This window comes from Leptosomus discolor, chromosome 18, assembly GCF_034619465.1.
Source record: "Leptosomus discolor isolate bLepDis1 chromosome 18, bLepDis1.hap2, whole genome shotgun sequence".
Lineage (NCBI taxonomy): Eukaryota > Metazoa > Chordata > Aves > Leptosomiformes > Leptosomidae > Leptosomus > Leptosomus discolor.
Window position 1 is genome coordinate 15,040,760 of NC_141408.1, and position 19,887 is coordinate 15,060,646.

General features: G+C 41.4%; 1 protein-coding gene across 1 annotated transcript in view; it reads left to right on the top strand.

Annotated features, from left to right (window-relative positions):
* Positions 1-19,887, top strand: part of PAFAH1B1 (platelet activating factor acetylhydrolase 1b regulatory subunit 1) — a 34,806-nt gene that overhangs the window by 12,936 nt on the left and 1,983 nt on the right. The window contains exons 2-10 of the mRNA XM_086475196.1: positions 4,701-4,910; positions 7,367-7,451; positions 10,625-10,699; positions 11,710-11,916; positions 13,861-14,029; positions 16,281-16,383; positions 17,213-17,441; positions 18,866-18,967; positions 19,621-19,777. Of these exons, the coding sequence (XP_086331322.1) occupies positions 4,879-4,910; positions 7,367-7,451; positions 10,625-10,699; positions 11,710-11,916; positions 13,861-14,029; positions 16,281-16,383; positions 17,213-17,441; positions 18,866-18,967; positions 19,621-19,777 (1,159 nt within the window). The 5' untranslated portion in view covers positions 4,701-4,878. The remainder of the gene's footprint in view (positions 1-4,700; positions 4,911-7,366; positions 7,452-10,624; positions 10,700-11,709; positions 11,917-13,860; positions 14,030-16,280; positions 16,384-17,212; positions 17,442-18,865; positions 18,968-19,620; positions 19,778-19,887) is intronic.

Here is a 19,887-nt window from a genome sequence, read left to right on the forward strand (position 1 = left end):
GGAACACTTGAACCACACTGATACACATCAGTGTAAGGACCCACTGTTTAAAATCTGGAAGAAGAAACTGTCTTTTGAATTGTTTAGATGTCTTAGTCACCCTCGGGAAGAGGGTGGTTCCTGTACCTCAGATCTGTGATGTCCACTTGGAGTGTGAAGTTACTCAGCGGAGCGCCTTGATGCTAACCAGTTGCAGAAGGTGTGTGTTCAGTCACCGTCAGGGTGGGACCGTGGCTAAATGCATGCCAGGCAGAATCCCTGAGCCTCAGAGCAATTTCAGTAGGAGTAGATGTGTCCTCAGCGCAGTGTGGGTGACTCTTGTGGTGAGTGCAGCTGGCTCCAGCAAAAGGCTGGAGGTGGTGAAGCTAAGGAATCTCTGAATCTCAGTTTAGGAATGTGGGAGACGATTCTTAGACGTGAAGAGAGAGAGTCTTCCCCTTTCTTTTATTTTCTTTTTTTTTTTTTTTAAATGAGAAGGTCAGAAGAACATGTACTGTGCTGTTTCCACCTTCCCTTACAAGGAAGGATTCTTCTGCTTTTCTGTGGTTTTTTTGCCTGATTTGTTTTGTTGTTCTTTATCAATAGTTCTCTATGTTTTAGGAGCTTGTGTAGGGGGAAAAAATTCTGGCCTGTGATGATTTCTTGGCTGTCTTTTTTTTTTTTTAAATAAAAATTATGCTTTAGTGTGCCACTCTTCAGGCCTTAAGGCACTTAAGGGTTGAATTAGACCTTTTGTCCTTATTACTCAGACATTTCTACAAGTCCTAAGTATAAAAGCTGATCTTTAGCTAAGTGGAAGTTAGCAGTTGAGATGAGATGTGGTTGGCTGTTGAGGATATGCTACTGTTGATGGGGCCGAGGAGGATGTTACATACAGTTTTCAAATGGTTTGTGTTGTTTCATAAAGAAGTAGCCTGCCTAAACTGCAGTGGGTAATGTTTGTGTCCCTTCCCCACCAGGTACCTGTACATTCCAGAAACCAGCAGATACTGGGAGGAGTAGGAGGCAAATATTTCATACCATACCAGTTCCAGTGTTAATGCCTTCAGCCAGGTCTAGCTCCCAGTTTTGAAATGCTTGTAAAGACCCCTGATGTGGCTGAAAACACTTGTGGCCCACTTCTGTTGCAGGATCGTACACGTGCAGAGGTTTGCCGCTCACTGCTTTATTATGTGCAGACTATTGATATGGAGTCAAATAGGTCTTGAGTTAGAAACAAACTTTTTGCAGTATAAGTGGGGCTATTAATAAAAGGCGCATCCTGTTTTGCCTTTAATTAGTAGCTGTTAACTCCATGGATGGCTCTATTTAACTTGAGTCTTTTTTTGTTCTTGTACTTAATACAGAGCGCATTAAAATTTTAATACAAAGACCTCTTTCAAAGAAGATCTAGCTCTGTCTTGACACCCCCTTGTTCACCGTAAGCTGCCGATATTAAAAATGATGGATTTCAGGCAAGATGTAGCGAACAGGTGTTGTTTCTTTGTGTGTTTGTGTTTTCCCCCAAGGGTTCTCTCTGAGCGCTTGCTTCCTCTCATTACTGAGGCTGGCTGATGGGCAGTGGGGGAGGACTGGTTAGTCCTGCTCCGCTGCGCTGGGTATGTCACAAGCCTTCTCTGGCTGAAGAACAGGCAATGCACAGGGACAGTATTCATCCGTTCTCTGTTCTAAAAGTGGCGCAGGTGTATAATTAAAGTTGGGTTCTTTGGGGCTTTCTGGATTTGGCCATTCTTGCTTGGGTGGGGTGGTTTGTTTGTGTGTGTTTTCTGTTTGTTTTCATTCTTTTTGTTTTGTTTTGCCTTTTGTAAGAGGGTGTATATGAAGGAGACTGCCCTAAAAATAGTTTGCCTTATATTCAGGTGCCGTTGTAGTTGAGGTCAGGAGTACTGAGGATGGTGCTTGGAACAGACGCTTCTCAAAGAAGCATGATACTGTAGATGTGTTGATTGGTAATTACTGTGAATCGGCGGGAATTTGCTAATAGCAGAAATAGCTGCTTTGCCCTGCAGTTGTTGAAATTCATCTAGTGCTAAGATCTGTTTCTGAATAACAATTCATAGTTAGAGGGACGGAGCCGGCCAGGTGTTGCTAAGTGTTAGGGATACAGGGAGGGAAGTTTGGGGTTACATTACATTTAAGGGGGGAAAAGTGCTTTTCTAGCTGGATGATGTGTCAAAGATAGCCTAAACACAGTTGGTGTTAGTTTTAGGCAAGTGCTATAGTTATGTTTCCTAGATGCAGTGACAAAATTGACAAAATACCCAAGTGTGATTTTTTTACTGGAGTTATTGCGCCAATGCTGGATTTCCAAGGCTTTCGCTGTAGTGGTAGTTCATAATACAAAAACCACCTTCTGGTTTTAATACTGTGATTTTTACCATGGTAGTACTCCAAGCAGATTTTGGAAGTTTGTATCTTTATGTTCTGCTATGGAGTGCTTCAAACAGCTCCTCTGTGTGTGAAGTAGTGGATTATTTTGTTTGTCTCCACAGTGTTTATTGCTGCTGAAAGTGTTGCTATGTTCGTAGTGAAGTGCAGAGATTCAGCCATTATAAGCCTTGATTTTTCAATACTTAAATTTATAGCAGCATTGCCCTCTAGAGGGCACTTCTTCTGATCGTTTCGATACCTTGCTTTTTTATATTAGCTAAATTTCCATTAATTTATATGCGATGCATCTTGTTCACTGTACAATAGAAGTATCTATGGAAAAGCAGTTGTCTCTTTACCTGTCAGGAGGTGAGGTCCGGGACAAGAACAAGTGAAACGTTCGCTTCTATTCTCTGAAAGGATGCAGCCTGTGCTATCAGTTTTCAACTGAATTGTACTGAAAGAGCTATTAGGGAAGAGGCAAAATTAATTAAATAATGTCTTGCCTGTTTAGAGTGCTCCTGTACTAAACGGCTTGCAGTGCAGTATTATGGTGTACAGCATTTGACATGGAAAATCCACCGGCAGAGTGAAATACAAGCAACTTGCAGCTTAAGCTTATTTTGAAGCAGACAGCAGAGCCTAGATAGGTTTAGAAACAAGCTCCTGATCCCCTGTGATGGATAAGTAGACATTAATGATACAAGCTTACTATTTTCTGTAAATTAATAAAGGCTTTTGTTTAAAATGGGCTCCTTACCAAAACTGTTATCCAGCTTTTATAGTGAACCTTGTGTACCTGTGTGTCTAGGGGAGAAACAGTCAGGGTGGGGCAGTGGGAGCACGTGTGTCCTGCAGCAGTTGGTAGAAAGTTTACAAACCCAGCTGCGCTCTCCTGAGTCTTTGGGCATTGTCATGTTCCGTTTATCTCGTTGCTAAAAGCCAGTTGGCCAAACTTGCTGAACGGCTTGAGTAAATGATGTGTTATATACAGACTCTTGCCAGGTATGCAAGAAATGCCATCTTCAGCATTTTTCGTAATCATGTTGCTTACAAAAAGAGTACCTGCAGTGCAGAAATCAAAAGGCAGTGCTGCTAAAGGGATTTTGGTGATGTTGCCTTGGCAAAGATTGAAACTGTCCAGTTGAAGTAGATTGTACATGAAGAATGCTGAAGTTCATGTTACTGGGTAAGGTGATGTTAAATGGGGGGGAGGAAATGGACAATTCTGACCGACTTGAACACTATCTTGAATACATCAAACTTCAGCTATATTCTGAATTAGCTTATGTTGTCAGATATGTAGGGATTGAGTCACTCTCTGAATCCAGCTGAAGTAACAGGCTTGTGGCAGCTCTGTGCCACAGCAATTGTGCTGCTCTGATAAGATTGAAGATCTGTTTAAAAATTTGCTAAACCCCAAATATGGGTGATATAAAAGATTAACTGTAGGTAAACTGTGTTAACACGTGACTGAAAGTGGCAAGTCTTGTCATTTAGAACATGGTTCCTCAGAACTTCTTCAGAGAGTGTTACTAGCACAGAAAAAGCAGTTTGTCTAAGAGAATTGTTTTAGTAATCTGCCTGTAAAGTTCACATGCTGAATTACAGCTGTGGTCTTCAAAGATGCTATTTGGGTAAACCCTAGAGAACCATCCAGTGTAATGCCAGGAATGAGCTACAGTGACGAACTGAGTGTGCCTTGATGCCGTTGGTTATGGCCTGAGGTGTGCCGTAGATCTTGCATAGCCCCTTTCTGGAACGTTCTCTTCTTTCCTTAAACTCTCCCCTAAACCTGGAAAGGTGTAGGAGAGCGTTGGCTGATACCTAGAGTGTTGGAAATTAGCTGAATGAACCTGGCTGGATTTGGTTTGAAGAGATAAATCTACAGAAGATAAAAAGATGTAGGGTAAGGATGGAGGATTTTGCGGGATAGCTTTTTGCTAGGAGAGGTGACTGCAAAAAGTAGGCTGGTTACAGGGGAGCCTAAGGTCTTTTTGTCACAAGAAAGTACGATGGAGTTGCCTACAAACTAAACTGGGCTGTGACTGAAGAGATCTCCTTCAGCTCGCTGTTTTTTGAAGGAGTAATGGTGGGAAGAGGGCGAGTAAGTGTACAAGTCCCCCAGACTACTCGGTCCGGGTTGGAGATGGGCTATAAGGGCATAATGCAGACTAGCAAAAAAATTAAAAAAGGCATTTACAATTGCAGTCAAGTTTGTTCTGTCCAGAGCAGTGTTGTGGTCTGAGTACAGAAATCTTCATGTCAGTCCAGAGTGACTGAATGCTTATTCAAAGGAAATTAATGGTGTCTCTTCCTCTTCCTTTTAGATGGATTGAGTCTTCTGTGTTGAATGCCTCCGGATTTCCTATTGGATTTCACGTCTGGAAAAATACTTCTGATTTAAGCCACTCTGGCAGACTGAATTGTGGATCCAGGGTTCCTAGGACTTTAGATCTCGAGGAGGCAGCTGCTGCTGAATCACGTTAACCTGACATCGCAGCCACAATGGTGCTGTCACAAAGGCAACGAGATGAACTGTAAGGAATTGTTATTTTTATGTTTGTGTCACACTTTCATTAAACTTTAAATATCAACTTTTGTTTGCAAATTGATTTTACAGAGTGACCCTGCTCACATGCTGATCAAGTACCATGTGTTATGGTTTAGATCTCTGTGCTCTTACTCTTGATACAACCGCTGGTATTTGATAGTGGAATTGTGAAATGGTGAAAACATAATTTAAAAGTTATTAATGGCATAAACCCAAGATTCTTCAATTTGCTGTAATGTATTATCTGTCTTGTTTTGCCTTCAATCACGAAGTTATGGAAGGGTTACAGTGAGCAGCAAACACGTTGCAGTATATGCTCCAGATTGATTTGTGAATTCTACTTTCATCTTGAGTAAATTCTGACAGGTTTTTTGCTATTTTACTCCTGAATGGAGTTAAGGATCTGATCAGAATGTGCTACATTGCGATTACAAGCTTTTCTTTGGCTCCTTAAATTGTATTTAAAATGGAGGGTATATTTAAAGAAAAAAAAAGACAACAACCAAAATAATAAAAAAAACCCCAAACCCCTACCTTAATTCAATTTAAGGTAAGGTGTTCTTTCCAGATTTTAAGGCTAGGAACAGGCTGTCAAGTTCCATGCCTTAGTTTGCTCTCTCTTGTGTAATAAATCATGAAAGGGCAGGTGGTGGGTAGCCATCAGGATGGCAATGTCTCACATGATGCTCACTTCCATAAACATACGTACAGTTTGTGGTTTGGGTTTATATTCCTTTTAAAAATGTGGACTAAGTGTAATTTAGCATTTGATTTCTCTCTTGTCCATGGTAAGCTCTATATTTAGTTGTTTTAATACAGCTTTTTCACTTTTCCAGCAGTGATTCAAGCCCCTTTCTATTAAATGCAGGATGCATTGACTTTGTTGGTCTGTATACTACTCTATTCTGAAAGTAGAGTGGCAGCTATCTTCAAATTGTGATTTTTATTTTTTTTTAACAACTGTTTGTTCATTAGATTTGGAGCAGCTCTGGGGTTTAAACACATTCAGGATTATGATTTTTTTTTTTCACAATTCTCTGAAGTGTTTTTTTGTGGCAAAAACTTCAAAGAGTGCATGTGTTAATGGGGAGATGGACGTAATGAACTGTTATGAATGGAAATGGGAGATGATCAGAGACCTAGGATTTACTTTAGAGGTCTGAGGCAGCAGTATTTTGTTTTAGCATCGTTGTTGATGGGGAGAAATTTGAAATTTCTGCTTGAATGCAGAGTTATATTTAGAGTTGAATGTCTGAGGAGAGATTGAATACATGTGAAAGGTAAGAGAGAAGAATGTGATGAAAGCCACAGGAAGAACTTACATGTGAAAAGCAAGTTCTTTTCAAAAGAAAGGCAAATTCTTTTCAAAGCAAAAAGTCATTATTGCTTCTTTCTTCAGCTGCCAAAGAGTATTAATTTTCTCTTGAATGCCTTGTGTAGATGACCTTCTGATTTGTTTTTTAAAAGTAACTCTTATCAGTTTACTTAAATATTGTAGCATGTGTATGTCCTCTGCCCCCCTGCCCGTGTATATATGTATGCCCACACTTACCTCTTCTCAAGAAAGCAGTGATAAGAAAACAGAACTAGGCTTCCTTCTGGAGGCTGATAAAGTAACTGACCTTAACTTTACCTTTAAGTTGGTTTAGAAGGTCTTTCTTCTCTTAAGCAAACCGTCTTTGTGGTGTAACTTGAAAATATTTATCCATTTGAAGTAAATTTTGAAAATGCAGGGTTTCTTAGCCTTGTTCCCTTAAACAGAAGGTGCTGACTGCTTACTGAAGTCTTAGAATCCTCCTGAAACTTTATGAGTAGGTCCAAAACAAATGCATGCTATCTCGAGAGAGAGGTTCAAGACAGATTAATTTGGTAATTGTCTTGTGTCAAAATGCAGAATGTTTTGAAGAATAATGGGACATTTGAAGCATGGTTCGTTTTCTTCAGAGGCAGTATCCCTTTGTGTAATCTAGCTAGAAGTTACAGCGTCATTCTGAGAAGCAAAGCTAAGACTTGTTCTCTTGAAGTGAGCATTTTATTCAAGCTTAACTGAACTAAAATTTTGTACCCTAGACTGTTCTACCCAAAACAGTTTTCCTTCAAAGATAAAGCCACAACTGTAACATGTAGATGTGGTTGTCACTTTTGTATCTGGTATGGGTTTTATGTATGATGGGTAAGTACATTCATGCTACTTCAATGTTTGATAACTTAAAAGGAAAAAAAAAAATCTCTTCACCAAACATAAAACGTGTATCCTGCTATTGAAGCAAAATCTGTTTGACAAACGTATTTATAAAATTTGTTTGGGCTTTTAACAAACCTGTAATCCTAGTTGTTGTACTGTGTTGAAGACTTATAAAAAAGCACGATTATCTGAACCAATTCTTCTACTCTTCCTCAGAATTGTGGCTGAAGATACTGTTCTTTGGGTTTTTTTTATAGAAATCGAGCAATAGCAGATTACCTTCGTTCTAATGGCTATGAAGAGGCATATTCGGTTTTTAAAAAGGAAGCCGAGTTAGATGTGGTGAGTTCAAGCAGTTTTCTTCGTCTGTATTTTAAGTAAAGAGTTTCTAATTTTGTCATTTGCATCCATTCTGAACACGTGTATCTATTATCTGCCCATTAGCTCGTGCAGTTTCAGAGCTGGAGGTGATAAACTCATACGGCTTATGGCCTTCCCATAAAGTTAAAAAATAATCTTTGGATGACTTGGTGATTTCTGAGCAAAACTCTTACCTTTGTGTTCAACTGGTGACTTGGGCATATTTCTGGTTTTTTGTGTGTGTGTGTCTAGCTACCACTCACCAATATAATGCTGAGTTTTTCCTGTAATGGCCTTTTAAGGACCCAAGTCCTAAGAGGGCCTGGATACTTCAAGGTGAAAGGTGCTAGGAAACAAAGCCAACAAAGGCAGCATGAATGTGTAAGAAAGGTGATAGAAGATGGTATTAAAAAAAAAAAAAGGCCTGGCCCGTCACTGGATTCACAGCAGCAACTCCATGTAGGGCTGCAGCACCTCTCGTATGGGGAGAGGCTGCGTGGCGCTGCTCGGCCTGGAGAGGAGCCGGCTTGGGGGGACCTTACCCTGGTTTAGGAATACGTGATGGGAGGGTGTGAAGATGACCGAGCTGGGCTGTCCTCAGTGCTGCTAGGGACAGGACAAGAGACAGGGGGCAGAAATTAAAACATAGGTAATTCCAGCTAAACATAATACAAATTTTTTTTTTTTTTTTAACCGTCGGAGTGGTTGAGTGCAGGAACAGGCTGCCCAGAGAGGTTGTGGAGTGTCTGTCCCCGGGTTGTTCAAAACCTCAGTGGACACAGTCCTGGCCAGTCCGCTCCAGCTGTCCTTGCTTTGAGCCGGGGGTTTGGATGTAATGATCTCAAGAGGTCCTTTCTGACCTGAACTATTCTGTTTTAATACTGAGGAAAACGTGTTTAATTTTAACACATTTAATTTCTGTTTCCTGCTGTTGTGTCCACGCCCCCCCCCCCCCCCCCCCCGGTAACTCGTTTTTTAACTGTGCTTGTTCTTACGACAGAATTTTGTGTAAAAACACAAACTTTCTGTAATCCAAAATTAGAAAACTGAAGAGTCTCCTCTTGTAACCAGATCTGAAATGATATAAGACCGTGCAGCTTTGGAGGCTGACTTCACATGGTAATGTCTAAGAAACAGGAAGACTTAACAGGATTGCTTTTGTCCTCCCCTTTATCATACTGAGCAAATGGTGGAAGTCTGTTTTGTGAATGGAGTTGGGTCGGTGTTTAAATCATGGCCTGAAACTGAGGTGTACCAGTTGGTTAACTGTGTAGTAGGAGGGCAAGCCTAAACTGGTTAATATAAGCTGACCAGGTCTGGTGAGCAACTCTTGTTTTGTTAGGCTGTACGGATGCTAGTGACTTAGACCAGTCATTTCTTGCAGCTCAATTCTGGTGATTTGCCTTTGTGACAGATGATTCTTGGTATCACTTTTAAACTTGCCTCTTACTAGCACAGGAGATGTGCATTTCATCTGAATTTAAGTTTCTGTGGATACAGCTGGATCGACTAGTAAACTTCTGTGTGCTGACTTTTGATAAATCCTTGCATTTTCTCTAATGTAAATCTTGCATTGTTCTTTTTCCAAAAAGCTTTGTTGAAGTTTTACTTAATTTCTTAACAATCTGCTTCCAGCATCTAATAAATAAGTAGAAATGACAAATTGGAATACCATGCTTATAATTGAAAATCCTAATACCATTCCTGTATCTGCCTTATCTATCAACCTAATTAAGTCTTCTCTTCCCAAGGTTAGAAAGGCAGTCTAAATAGGCTAGATGGTCCTGAGGGAAATAGAAAATGCTGTTGCTGGAAGTTCCACATGACTTTCTTGCAAGAATTGGAGGGAGCTATCCTAAAATGATGACAAAAATGTTAAAGGCAGAAATTATTTCAGTAAATTGGAAGGGTTCAAGTGTGGCTCTACAAAGAGGGATTTCATTTCTTGTATTGATTAATCCTGCAGATAACTCCAGCTTTTACAAACACCCATGAAGTTGTAGGCTAACATCTGGTCTCTGACCAAGGTAGCCAGTCCTCAGAGCTTTTATGGAGTAAGCCATGGCATTGCTATTTTCCCCATGCCCTTGTTATTCTCCATCTAATTTAGAATTATTCTTGTATGAGATTGTGATTTCGTACATGGAAAGAAAATGCAGCTTTTACAATAACATTAGCTGTTTGTCGTTGCTCCTCTGCTGTTCCTTAGAGCCCAAAAGAGAAAAATATTTAGTGGAAGAAAATTATTCTTCATTAAACTTTCATTAGAGTTGTGAAATGAGTGTTGATTTCTCCAGTATCTGAGGTGGTGGTCAGTAGGGCAGGTGTGGTCATCTGCTGAGGTATAAAGATGCAGGGAGAATGGGCCTAAAGCTTGCCTTTGAGAAGGCAGCACCAAACAATGCAGTGTTATGGGGGTGATTTGAGGTTGGCTATAACCAAGTTAAAATAAAATCAGAGTAGTTTGGGCTAACTGGTTTTCAAGTGAGATGGAGTATATGTGATCCTACTCTGAAAGCTGTCTCCAGCTGTGAAACTCGTGCTTCCACGAGAGGAAAAAGTGCACTGTGCTCACAAGTGGCAGTGCTAGCACGCTCGGAGCTCTGAAGGTAGGAGTTCGTTAGTTCCTAGTGCTCTGGTTGGTGGGTATGAGAGGAGGCTGGCTGAGAAACTCGTTACCCTTCTGTGTGGCTTGGTCCTTGCAGTCAGGGCCTGCTGTCTGCTGTGTTTTTCCTGAGTTCGTTGGGCAGAGGGATGGGGGGAATCCTGTACCAAAAGATGACACAGTGTTCTCAGATGGGCAAAGCACTTAAAAAGCTTTCACGTAATGGAGATAGAAAACAGCACAGATGACCATTTAGTCCCAGTTCTTGGATTTTATTTGCAGAATCTAGCATCATTAATCTGTATTGCTGCAGCGCTTTTAATTAAAAATGACATGGTTTAAAATGTTTTCTTCTTTTCTGTGGAAATTGTAGCTATTAAAATTCAAAGTGTGGTTGCTTCTGAGTATCGTCTTTTTCTTGAATACTCTTTGAATACTTTGACTACTCTTTCTATAGTCAAGGTATTTTTATTAAAATGAGCTATTTATGTCGCCACTTTACAGGCTTTAGAACTAGAATATATTAATTTATTTAAATACTTCTCCTCAGAATGAAGAGTTAGATAAGAAGTATGCTGGACTTCTGGAAAAAAAATGGACATCTGTTATAAGATTACAAAAGAAGGTAAGTAGAGATCTGGTGGATTTACTTGTATAAAAAGTTATGGCTGAAAGCAAATATTCATCACTGAACAGAATGTTACGTATTTGCCTTGTCGGACAAATACAGGGTTTAGAAAGTGATGCCTCACAGGTGAATTTTGAGGACTTGGGTAGGGAAAATAGCTAAATCCTTGTTGTAAGAAATGTTGTGTCTATCTCAGTGCTAGCAGAGACATCCTCCCAGTTTCCTTATAAAAATTTCCTGACTTCAGTTTATGGATTGCATGTGCAGTTTCTGAAGCTGGAAAGAGGTGCCTCTAGGCAGTTTGTGAGTGGACAGATTGAATAGCTGTCTTCAGAAGGCTTGACTGGTTTAGAAAGAGGGTAAAACCTGTGCTGCCAGTTGTCTTTGGCCATTACGTTAAAGGGAAGGAACCATTAACTCCAGTGCATTAGAGGAAGTGATTCTACTGCAAGTAGACAGTACAAAACTCTTTTTAGTAATGCTTCAATGGATCTAGAGTGTATTAAAAAAAAAAAGATATCACAGTGTGCTAACAATAAAGACCTATCTGTTGTGAAGGTTAATAGATCTAAGGTTTTATTATACCTTCCGTTTCTGTGCTGTGGGTTGACACGCATGCCGTCTCGGGGATAAGGAAACTATTGCCCTACGCTGCGTTCCTTTTTGTTAACACAGCCTCCTTCAGTAGTTTGTCAAAATAGCAGCTCAGACGTGTTTGTACAGTATTTGTACCAGTGAATGGTATTTTGTAGAACTTTTTCCTGTCAAAATATTTGAGAAGTTGGAGAAGAGTAAATGATTAAAGAATAATTTATAAATTATTAATTTAGGTTTGATTTTTAGAAATACCCACACTGTTGAATGTTGGTGATCTGTTTGCACCCGTGCAGTCTTTGCTTTACTGTGAGTTTGGGAGCCAGCTGGTATTTGGATTATTAATGGCTGAAGGTGGATTAAATATTATATAAAATAGAAATGAACGGTCTCTTTAAAATTCATAAACTTAGGTAATGGAATTAGAATCGAAGCTGAATGAAGCTAAGGAAGAATTTACATCAGGTGGACCTCTTGGTCAGAAACGAGACCCTAAAGAGTGGATTCCTCGTCCTCCAGAGAAGTATGCGTTGAGTGGACATAGGAGTCCTGTCACTCGAGTAATTTTCCATCCAGTTTTCAGTGTTATGGTCTCTGCTTCAGAGGATGCCACAATAAAGGTATGTGTTTGCAACAGAAAATTAAACTAAGCAAATCAGAGGCTGTGCAATCTGTAACATCAGTACTTCAAGCTGGATGTGTGTCGTGCTGATGGAAGATGGTTTCAGATTCGGCTTCGGCAGGGACAGTATGATGTCCTGTGTCATCCACAGATCTTGGGTTTATGCTGGTCCAGTTAATATCTTCAAGAGTATTTTGCTGTCTTTTGACTTTATAAGCTAATGTGGATTTAGAGACTGGAGAAATAAATAAAGTATTGGTGGGGGAAGATTGCATTTGGACTGCTCAGAGGAGGAGGAGGAATGGCATATAGAGTAGTGACGTGATGAGGAGGAGGAAGACAGTTGCCTGAAGTCATCTGAAGTGATTATTTTTAAAGCTGAGCTGAAGTGGTTATGCAGCTGTATTCTGAACCGAAATTCTGTTCTTCCCATTTACTCTAAATGGACATGCAAGTCCCATGAAGTCCCCGTGACGTTAAAAGGTCTTTGTAGGCCTTCATTGCAATATACAGTGGCATAAAGAGTTCTCTTGCAGTAGGCGAGCAGTTTCTCATTTTAGCATCCAAGAAAGATGTGATTGTGCATTTTGGTGTTGTTGGAATGTCACAATTTAAGGGAATTATCCTGATAAAGGATACTTCTTGTTCTCTTCGACACTGGTTTGAAAACTATTTGGAAAAGTGCTGCTCTGAAAATGTTGAGGAGTGCATTGAGCTATGTGCTTAAAAATGCAAGTTGTTCTAATAGTGGCTGCCTGTTGAAGGTTGAAATAAAAAGTGTCAGCCAGATTCGGTTCATGGAAAGCTTTAACCTGTTCTTGTTTCTGCAGCAGACTTGAACATAGAGGACTGGTGGTTTTTTCCTTCAAGCAGACAGGGCCAGCTGAAGCAGTGACAGCTCTGTGTGTGTTAGATGTTACGGAGGAGCCTAATTAACTTTGGGTTTGCTCCCTCTTACGGATACACTGGGTGAATTGCCATGTTCTTGAAGTCAGGCTCTAGAGCTTGATTTCTGACTTGCATTCCCAGTGATTGCGATCTGTTGGGATGGATGATGGATTCTTTTTGTTGTTGGGTGGGTTTTGTTTTGTTTGGTGATTTTTTTTTTTTCATTTGTTTAGGATATAATTTAAAATGAACTATCTAATTTCGTGCTTGAGAGAGACACAGTAAAATCTGTAGGAACTTGTTTTGTTTCGAAAGCTTTTGTTTGCAGTTAGATGATAGAAGACTGACTTAATTAGGAGGTGAGAGTGGGGGCTTCATGCTATCTTGCAGTTATTAACTGCAAATGTGTATTTAATTTCTGACAAACGCTGTAATCTGCTGATGTGTGCGTATCGAACTCTTCAGAGTGGTTTGGATTACCATTGCTGAACCAGTGCGTTCTGACTCTTGCTCTTCAGCATGCAGAGTGTTTGCTGTTTGGTTCTGAAGCAGCAAGCAAATTCTGGAGCCACAATAAAGCTTGGGAAAGGGGAGTGGGGGTGGTGTTAAAGATGGTGGTTTCCCCACCAGCTGAAAATGGGCTGTATTGCTGGAGTTAGGGAACTAGCATAGGAAGGGATGGAGAAAAACAGTCTGTGCAAAGCGGATTTATTCTGTCCAATGTTTCTAAATCACTCTTTTTTGTTTTAAGGGTATTGGGTGCTAAGACTTTTAGATACAATGGAACTCATTTTCCTGCTGTGTTTATAATGCTTTAAATTAGCTGAAAAACAGTTCTCAAGATGCATGAATTTGGTTAATTTATAAGTAACAGTCATGCAAAAATAATGCTGCTTTTTCTATGCCGTTCGGCTTTTTCGGGCTGTCTGTCTTTGTCTCTTGCACAATTAATTATTGAGTAATGTGCCAGACTGGCCTGCAGAGTGCAAATATAAGGCTGGAGAATACAAAGAGTAATAGGTTGCTGTTAACGGATTTTCTGTTCGTTTGTCAGGTGTGGGATTACGAGACAGGAGACTTTGAACGAACCCTTAAGGGGCACACAGACTCTGTGCAAGATATTTCCTTTGACCACACTGGCAAACTATTGGCCTCCTGTTCTGCTGATATGACCATTAAGCTATGGGATTTCCAGGGCTTTGAGTGCATCAGAACTATGCATGGTAAGGTACAAAGGGAAGTGATGTTGCAGTCTGTAAAGTGATTTTTCTTTTTAATCCAGGAAAACTGGTGATGTGGAAAGGGGTTATAAACCAGAGTATTGTCCAAAAGAAAGAGGGGGGATGTTTTGATGCTTTGAGTGCTCTGTGAATGAGGTGTTGTGTAGTGCCTGTGGAATGAAGTAGCATCTGAAATCTGCTACATGTGCTGCTGTGGGAAGCGTCCCATAATGATGCTGAAATGAAATGGCCGTTAGAGGGATTTGGCACTAAAAATTAAGTGCTTACTAGACAGTAAAACTGTGCCTTCAAATCAGTGAAAAATCACCTCCTCCTTCAGCTCTCTACTTCCCTGATCCTGCTTCAGGAGGGAAGCAAGTAGTGCAAAAGGTGTTCTGTGTGCCGGTGCAGTCCTGCGCTCATGGTTGGTGTCGAAGGAACGCGCCCTGTGCATTAGGCTTGGCAGCCTGAGGAAGAAATGGGAGAATGAAACCACTGTAACTACAAGATTCTAATTATTTTGTAGTCTCAATGTACAAGCATTTTATGCTACTGCTTGTCTTGCTTTTAATATCGTCTTGTAGAAGTGGTGAGTGGAAATGAAGGAATGAGATGTATGAAAATAAACCCAGGGACACGTACAGCAAAGAAAACAGACAGCTGTTGGCTTTTGTGCATGCAGTTTTTAAACTCCACAGAACATGACTGTAGAGGAAGAACAGGCGTTGCAGCTGCCTGATAGCAAGAAAATATAGTGCTGCAGGGTTGGAGGGTTTTTTGGCCTTCAAAGACTCCTGTATGAACACACACGCAGTATGTGTATTTTTATGAACTTAGGCGCGTGGGTGAACTAGCTTCATGCGTGTTGGCAGTTACATCCCTTCAACTCAATTCAAGTAAAAAGAAATAAATAATCTGTTCAGTGAGGAGTTGTAAAGTACCGTGCTTGCACTGAAACTATTATTCTCTGACACTTCAGATAGTTGATCACTGGTGTGATTGTTTTTTAGTAGGAGTTTGCTGGGGCTCTGAGTTCTTAGTGGAAAAAATGGAAATGAAAATGGTGAAGTTGTACATCATCTTAGGTCCACGGCATGCAAGATGCAATGTAGCTGCCAATAAAAGTAAAACAACACCTTAGTAGTGAACTTACTGACTGTAACTTCTTGGAAAAAAGAACATCAGATCTCCAGATGGAAAGAAAGGAAGCTGTTTAATGCCTCTAATCTGCTCAGAAATTATATATACTCTAAACTACTGATCTTGGAAGATTCATTTCTAATCCCGACAGTTTGAGTAGGGACAATTGCAGAGCTTAAAGACAAGTGCAGGAATTACATACAACCTGTTATTGTTGAGCTTGTACACTGGGCTTGTCAAAAAATCCCTACCCAACAGCTGGTTCTGGAGAATACTAAAATTTCAAAACAGTTAATTCTAATGTTGCCACTTTGGGAAGTTTAAGTTCTAATTTTTTGTAATACTGGAAATGAGAAGTCTTTAGAGAGCGTGCTATCTGCCTTTATCTGCTGTGTCCCACTGCTTGTGGGATGAGTGGGGTCGAGAGCTGAAGCCACGTACAGGAGGTCCTCAGGAGTTTGTGTTCAGGAAACAGTCTGGATGCTTTTTCCTGACTCGGCATTGATCATCTTCCTCTTGGGTCTCTCAGCAGTAGCAGAGGTTGCTGTCACGTATATACAGTCAGTTCTTACTGGTCCTTGAATCCGTGCAGTACAGTGATTTATTAAAGCCTGATATCGGGTGTCTGGAAACATTCAGTCTTCTAGCATTAAGCTGCTGCAGTGAGGTTTGGCACACCTCTCGCTGAAGACCTGTTTGCCTTTTAAACGTCTGCACAGTGCATCAGCATACTGTGATCAGACCTGACCGATCATCTTAAAGGCACTTTAAAGTGTAAAAGACACTTTTTTTTTTAAAGTCACTGTAGCAGCTCTGTCTTCTAAACTACCAGCTTTTGTAACTGGGTAGAAGTGTTGCTTGCAGTGGTGTCTGGTTTTAAAACATCTTAAGTACCTTTTTGAAACAGTTTTAAAGGATTCTCCATGTCTGGACTGTGTGGTTTCTGAAAATAGAAATTACTATTTCATAAAACCTTAAGTTTACATGTAAAGATTATTGCATAAAACCTGCGCTACTGCTCCAGCTACTTGCCCAAGATAAATGAATAGCAAGTCCTGTGTGCTCTGTAAAAACTATTACAGTACCACTTAATAAAGGTTTTATTTGTTTTTAGGTCATGATCATAATGTTTCTTCAGTAGCCATCATGCCTAATGGAGATCATATAGTTTCTGCCTCAAGGGATAAAACTATCAAAATGTGGGAAGTCCAAACAGGGTGAGTGCACTTCTGGCTGAACATCAGCAGCTAAACAAAACCAGCGTAAACCACTGTTTATAGGAAATGGGCCATGTAAATCTTGAATGTCAGCAAACTTTATTTGAATTGAGGTACGATATTGTGCCCTTTAGAGTAATTCACTTAAGGACTCGCCTTAAATCGTTAAGCGCAGGGTTTTAGGTTTTAGTACCGACTAATTAAAACTAATTGGCTTTATCTTTCTGGGAGCTATGAGGGTAGAACACCATAACTCAGGACCAGGTAGGAGTATAAATTTGGTGGTTAACCACAAGTTTAAAGGGAGCATGAGAGGAGGGAGGAGAGATCTGTTACCTTTCTTGACGCAGATCCAGATGTCTCCTCTGCTTTTTTTTTGTTGGGGGGGGGGGAGGGGGTAGAGGTTTTTTGTTGATTTTTGGGGAGGGGTTGTCTTACTGTTTCATTTATTAGTTGTTTCTTATCCATCTGTTTGCTAGAAGTCGTGGGTGAAGGCTATCTGTAAATAGCCTGTAAATCTCTACTTGTTCTTAAAATACCTATTTAATGCAAGCTGTCATGTCAACTTCATTTTTTTTCCCTAAGCTTCCTGCATTCTAGCTTAACAAGGACTTGCGAGTTCCTAGCTGTCACTTCTTTCTCATATCAGCTTCCTTTCCATGAACTGTTTTCTGGCCTTGTACATCGTCATCGAGGATGGACACGTGCATGCTAAAATATTTTATCTTAACTTCCAAGAGTAGGTCAAGCGTCCTTAAATTTCAAAGGCATGTGTGATGATTGTGTTGCAATGTTAATGGAGTCATGCTGTGTTTCTCTTTTTGAATAGTTACTGTGTGAAGACTTTCACGGGTCACAGAGAATGGGTGCGCATGGTGCGACCTAACCAGGATGGCACCTTAATTGCCAGTTGTTCTAATGACCAGACAGTGCGTGTTTGGGTGGTAGCGACGAAGGAATGCAAAGCTGAGCTCCGAGAACATGAGCACGTGGTAGAATGCATTTCCTGGGCTCCCGAGAGCTCGTACTCCACCATATCAGAAGCTACGGGATCAGAGGTAACGCTTCCCATGCTGTTAAATAAGACTTTTTGACTCTGCTCTACATAGAACTTGCTGGATAGCGTTGGGAACGACGAGGCTTTACTCTCAGGGTGCTTGGCAGATACAGCAGGGGTATGAGAGTTCGTCCTAGTACGCTTGGTGTGCTGCTGTTCATCCCCCCTCTTGGCTTCCTGGGATCCATGCTTTTGTGCTTTTTAACAGTAGGACCCTACCTTTGCACTAACGAAAGGGAGCTTTGGAGCGGTGCTCTGTTCCCGAGGAGGCGGCTCAGCTGGCATAAGGTGAAGGTTGTAGGGGTGCTCAGCCGTGAAGGTTGCGGGGGGAAGCGGTGAGTCAGGAACGCAGAAACGAAGCTGCCTCGGGTGTGTCGCGCTGGAGTTAAGCCTTGACCGCCCTGTCCTCGTGTATAAAATTAAGGATGGGAGAAAGCGTTCCTTAACAGAATTCCCCATTTGTGTGATCACAGATAGGTCTTCTTGGGTTCGGTTACTAAATCTTCAAGAAAGGCTTACTAGGGGTCAGCAGAAATTTCCTTCTAAGGATGACAGAGTGGAGAAGGAACAAACTAGGAATTAACTCCCAATTTCGGCTTAAAAAGCCCCCACGCGTTTCTGCCTTGCCCCCTCCCTCAGAAAGGACACAAACACCCAAGAGGAGGAGTGGATCCACTGGAGACAGGGACTTGTCTAGTGATGGATTTTACAGATTATTTTGGTCAAATTTTACTTACATCCTTAGAAGATCCTTATAATCTTTTAATTAAAAGCAATTAAAACTAAATGCCAAATGTTCACTTCCTCTTGCGGTGGTAACTCTCTGAAGTGGTGTCTCCCCTGCCCTCTGCTGGTCTGACCACCCCTGCACAGCACAGCACTAGGCTTTGAGCAGGAGGCACGTTAAGGTTAACTTCAGAGTGGAAGCGTTTCAAGTTTGGAGAACCGAGTCTTCCTTCGTACTTGGCATGATTACAAACAGAAATAAGTTCAGAGTAGGAGCTTTTCAAAAATTCTTAAACTTGCTTCATTACTTTTTATGAAGAGTGAGAACACAAAGGTGTGTCTGAACTTCGTACTCCTTTGTCCTGAGGTGTCTGGGGCTGCTTGAACTGTGTCTGCTGTTAAAAGAGGGTGTCTTGCAGTAAGCAAGTGTGGGTTCAAAGTGTTACTTGGCTTGGTGCATCAGCAGGACAGACAACCATTTCTTTTAATAGATTGTTTAATTCCTTTGTTGTTGTTGTTGTTTAGTTCTGCTGGTATTAGTAACAAAATGCCTGTGAGTCTCAGTGTGTTTTTTAGCTGAAAGCTGCTGTATGATCCAATTTTGCTGCTATGAAATAGCCCTCAGAAGGGATCTGCTTCCTCCCTCCTGTTTCCCCTCTGACCCATACGTGCCATAACTGAAATCATAATTTTCTGTAGACTAAGAAGAGCGGCAAGCCTGGGCCTTTTCTGCTGTCTGGATCCAGAGACAAGACCATTAAGATGTGGGACATTAGCACTGGCATGTGCCTTATGACACTTGTAAGTTCACTGGTGTTTCTCTGGTGGTCATAGCTGCCTGTGTACAACCAGTTTTAACGGAATGAGTTAGCTTACGGGTTGATGTCTTCGAGAGAAGCCACAGTAACTGACATAAGACAAAGACTGGAAATACACAGTTTTAACGGCCTCTCTATTTCAGGCCTCCTTGCTAAGAAATACTAAGACTCTGAAAACAGAGAGTATAAATGCAGGAGTACCGTGGTGTGGGTTTTGTGATGATGACATCTTGGTTTGCCTATGGAAATGCTGATAATCATCTGAATTGTGTCTTGTGGGAACGTCGTGTCCTCACGGTGTGCGGGCCTTCCCGCGGGCTGTGCCTGCTGTTTCGCACCCGGGGCTGGGGCTGGGCTGGGTGGGGTGCTGGGGGTGGGGAGCAGAATCGGCGCAGATCGCATGAGGCCCTCTGGTTGTTTGCCTTCAAGGACAGGAACTCGCATTGTTGGTGGTGCTGATAGAGGTGTAAGAATAGAAACCGAAGATAAAAACTCAGAGTTTTCCGAGGTTTTGGGAAGCTGAATGGTGTCCTGGCGGGAGCGGGGCAAGGAGGCGCTCAGCTTGGCGTAGCGTAACTGGGAGGGTGCTTAGCCCCGAAACGTGCACCCGCTCACTGATTTCTCCTTCTGCACAAGGTGGGCCATGATAACTGGGTACGTGGCGTTCTGTTCCATTCTGGGGGAAAATTTATTTTGAGCTGTGCTGATGACAAGACCCTACGTGTCTGGGACTTCAAGAACAAGCGATGCATGAAAACCCTCAATGCGCACGAACACTTTGTTACCTCTTTGGGTAGGTATTGTGCTGCAGAGTGCAGAGCCAGAGCGTCAGATTTTGCTGCAGCTGCACCAGCTGGAGCACCAAGCTAGACATCCACCTTTGGGGCTCTAGTGAAGTGCGGT